This window comes from Rhinopithecus bieti, unplaced genomic scaffold (genome assembly GCF_001698545.2).
Source record: "Rhinopithecus bieti isolate Rb0 unplaced genomic scaffold, ASM169854v2 scaffold_41913, whole genome shotgun sequence".
NCBI classification, from domain to species: domain Eukaryota; kingdom Metazoa; phylum Chordata; class Mammalia; order Primates; family Cercopithecidae; genus Rhinopithecus; species Rhinopithecus bieti.
In genome coordinates this window covers 1,834,577-1,838,184 of record NW_016818964.1, presented here as the reverse complement: position 1 = coordinate 1,838,184, position 3,608 = coordinate 1,834,577, and the positions used below count along the sequence as shown (strand labels likewise).

General features: G+C 44.2%; 1 protein-coding gene across 3 annotated transcripts in view; it reads left to right on the top strand.

The window, feature by feature from the left end:
* BTBD7 (BTB domain containing 7) overlaps positions 1 to 3,328 on the top strand; it is a 113,176-nt gene extending 109,848 nt beyond the window's left edge. For 2 of the 3 annotated variants that reach the window (XM_017857916.1, XM_017857915.1), the window contains one exon: positions 1,577 to 2,629. In XM_017857916.1, the coding sequence (XP_017713405.1) occupies positions 1,577 to 2,392 (816 nt within the window). In that variant the 3' untranslated portion in view covers positions 2,393 to 2,629. Of the gene's footprint in view, positions 1 to 1,576 lie in introns of all 3 variants that reach the window. The other variant, XM_017857914.1, reaches the window with a different exon arrangement.
* Positions 3,329 to 3,608: the final 280 nt, after the last annotated feature.

Below are 3,608 nucleotides of genomic sequence, written 5' to 3'. Positions count from 1 at the left end.
TTTATTTATTTATTTATTTATTTATTTATTTAGAGACGGAGTCTCACTCTGTTGCCCAGGCTGGAGTGCAGTGGTGCGATCGTGGCTCACTGCAAGCTCCGCCTCCCGGGTTCAAGTGATCCTCCTGAGTGGCTGGGATTATAGGCGTGCACCACCACACCCAGCTAATTTTTGTATTTTTAGTTGAGACAGGGTTTCACCATGTTGGTCAGGCTGGTCTCGAACTCCTGACCTCATGATCTGCCCACCTTGGCCTCCGAAAGTGCTGAGATTACAGGCATGAGCCACTGTGCCCGGCCAACCTCAAGATTTTATTATTTTCACCGTGAAACAAAAGATGATGCTTACAGCTGGATCAATTGTCCCTTTGTCTTATCTTCTCCTGGTTCAGCATGCTTGTATCTCTTAATAGCCAGCATCCTCTTAGATCTGCAGTTGAGCTCAGTGCACTGAAGTTTCAGCACAATCTTTGTAGTTTTAGCCTTTTTCTGGAAAATCAGCCTAGTCTGCCCACCATAGTCACTCTGCTTCCTGTCGTGCCGCTTTGCCTGGGCATACAGAGAATCCTTGCCCTTCCTCTACCATGTCACTTTGTGGGATTGGTGTGTGCCACACTGTGACAGAAAGTCCGATGGGTTTCAGGAAAGTTCGCCACGTTTGCAGGAGAACTGTTAGCACAGAAAGCCTTTCTCAGCTTCTTAGACCTCTCTACCTCCCCTCTCTGCTTCCCCCGCCCCAGAATGGCAAAGGCTGGCCATGTTTGGTAAGCCAGATTCCCATCCTGTTGGCCCAGGCCCTCGGTTCTACAATTACAAAATTCTACTACTTTATATTTTAAATAAAACTCCCTTTAAAGGCAATTTATTTGTATGTTCATTGCAGTCTTAACTGTAATAATGAAAAATTGTAAACAACCTAAATGTCCAATAGTAGCAGAATGATTAAATTAAGTCATGGTTCATTGATGCAGTAGAACGTGACATAATAATTTAAAATGGTGTTCTCAAAAGATTTAGTGACAGATTATATATGTACTAAATTTCATTAAAATTAATATATATGCAAAGGAGAAAAAAAGACCTCAAAATGCTAACAGTGGTATCTCTGTTCAAAAGATTGAAGTGATTTTTTTTGCCTTTATAGCTTTCTATATTTTTATAATTCTTAAAAATTCAGCCAGGAGCGGTGGCTCACATCTGTAATCGCAGCACTTTAGGACGCCAAGGCGAGCAGATCACGAGGTCAGAAGATCGAGACCATCCTGGCTAACACGGTGAAACCCCGTGTCCACTAAAAATACAAAAAAATGAGCTGGGCGTGGTGGCATGTACCTGTAATCCCAGCTACTCAGGAGGCTGAGGCAGGAGAATCGCTTGAACCCGGGAGGTGGAGGTTGCAGTGAGCTGAGATCATGCCACTGCACTCCAGCCTGGGAGACAGAGTGAGATTCCATCTCAAAAAAAAAAAAAAAATCAGTATGTGTTACTTTTATAATTGGGAAACAAAATCAGTGAACATTTTTACAGAGGGTGGGTCCTTTTTTTTTAACCCTCCCACCATTTTTGTCTGTCTGCAGCGAACACAACCTGTGCTGAATGATCTGATGCCCGACATCGCAGTGGGTGTGTCCACACTGTCACTCAAGGACAGGAGGCTTCCAGAGCTTGCTGTAGACACAGAATTAAGCCAGTCAGTTTCTGAAGCAGGACCAGGGCCTCCCCAGCATCTGTCATGTATTTCACAGAGACATACACACACTTCTCGGAAAAAACACACACTAGAGCAAAAAACAGACGCCAGAGAAAATCCACAGGAATATCCGGATTTCTATGACTTCTCAAATGCTGCTTGCAGACCTTCTACTCCTGCTCCCAGCAGACGCACCCCTTCCCCTTCGCAAGGTGGATATTTTGGTCCCGATTTGTACAGCCACAATAAGGCATCACCAAGTGGCTTAAAGTCAGCCTACCTACCTGGCCAGACGTCTCCTAAAAAACAGGAAGAAGCTAGGAGAGAATATCCACTTTCCCCTGATGGGCATCTACACAGACAAAAGAATGAGCCGATACACCTGGACGTCGTTGAGCAACCTCCCCAGCGGTCAGACTTTCCTTTGGCAGCCCCAGAAAATGCTAGTACCGGTCCAGCCCATGTCAGGGGACGAACCGCAGTAGAAACTGACTTGACTTTTGGGCTGACTCCTAACAGACCTTCACTTTCTGCATGTAGCTCTGAAGCTCCCGAAGAGAGATCCAGTAGAAGACTGGCAGACAGTGAGTCCCTGGGCCATGGAGCTCAGAGAAATACAGATTTGGAAAGGGAAGATTCCATAAGCAGAGGAAGGAGGTCACCAAGCAAGCCGGACTTCCTCTACAAAAAGTCTGCCCTCTGAGAGCAACCTCCAAGTCGTCTGTGCCTGAGATGTGAAACATCCCATTTTATGATGTAACCCAGCAACTTACAGACCAGTTTATCAATGCCAGCTGATAACTCCGTTTCACATGATTTTGTTGTAGTTTTTGTGTATATATGTGTTTATTAGACACAGCATGCTACGAAGGTTTTTTTTTTTTTAAATGTTGCATCTGTCTGATTTGTGTTTGAACAATTATGTCGGGAAGCATTTTTAAGAACAAGCAGGCTGGCACTTTTTATTTCTCTTTACAAATGATGGAATTTTTTTGCACTTGTACATTTATTTTCTCTCTATTGATTTTATATCAGTATGTTCAACTTTATTGCCACATTTAAAGGACTGTATTTTCATACTTTTTTGCATTTTACCTTTCATCTACCAATCCATGTGCATTGGATTGCACACTAAGATGTATTTTCTTACGGAATAGTTGTGTTTATTTTTTAATTATAGAAATTCCAAAGAACAGCACGTCAGAATGCTCCTCTCTTTTCAGTAATTGTTTCAGTTCAGAGATCTTCCTGCTCAGCCTCCATAAATCTAATGTCCTTTTTTTTAATAAGTCCTAGGAGCTGGGCTTCATTCCTCCAGCGGGAGTCCAGTCAGGGTCCTGAAGTTTGCTGGTTCAGGAAAGAACAGGAAGGAGAAAAGCCTTCTGTGCCCAGGCTAAAGCTGTTATATTTCCAGTGTGGATGCAGTCAGAATCCCTGCACATTCTGGTCATAAGGATTAGAGTCACCAAATGAGGCTCCAAGGAGATTGCATCCCTTGGAATTAGAAAGCAGTGGAGACCGTGCACAGTGACTCACACCTGTGATCGGCACTTTGGGAGGCCGAGGCGGGCAGATCACTGGAGCTCAGGAGTTCAAGACCAGCCTGGGCAACATGGCAAAACTCCATTTCCATAAAAAATACAAAAAAAAAAAAAAAAAAAAAAAAAAAAAAACTAGCCGGGCATGGTGGTGCACGCCTGTAGTCCCAGCTACTTGGGGGGCTGAGGTGGGAGGATCGCTTGAGCCTGGGAGGTTGAAGACTGCAGTGAGCCAAGATTGCACCACTGTGCTCCCGCCTGGGCAACAGTGAGACCCTGTCTCCAAAAAAAAAAAAAAAAAAGGCAGTGGAAATAGAGAAGTAACTTAAAGGGCACACGGACAGAATTTCTGGTTCTGAGCGTCAACTCTCCAGCTGCGAT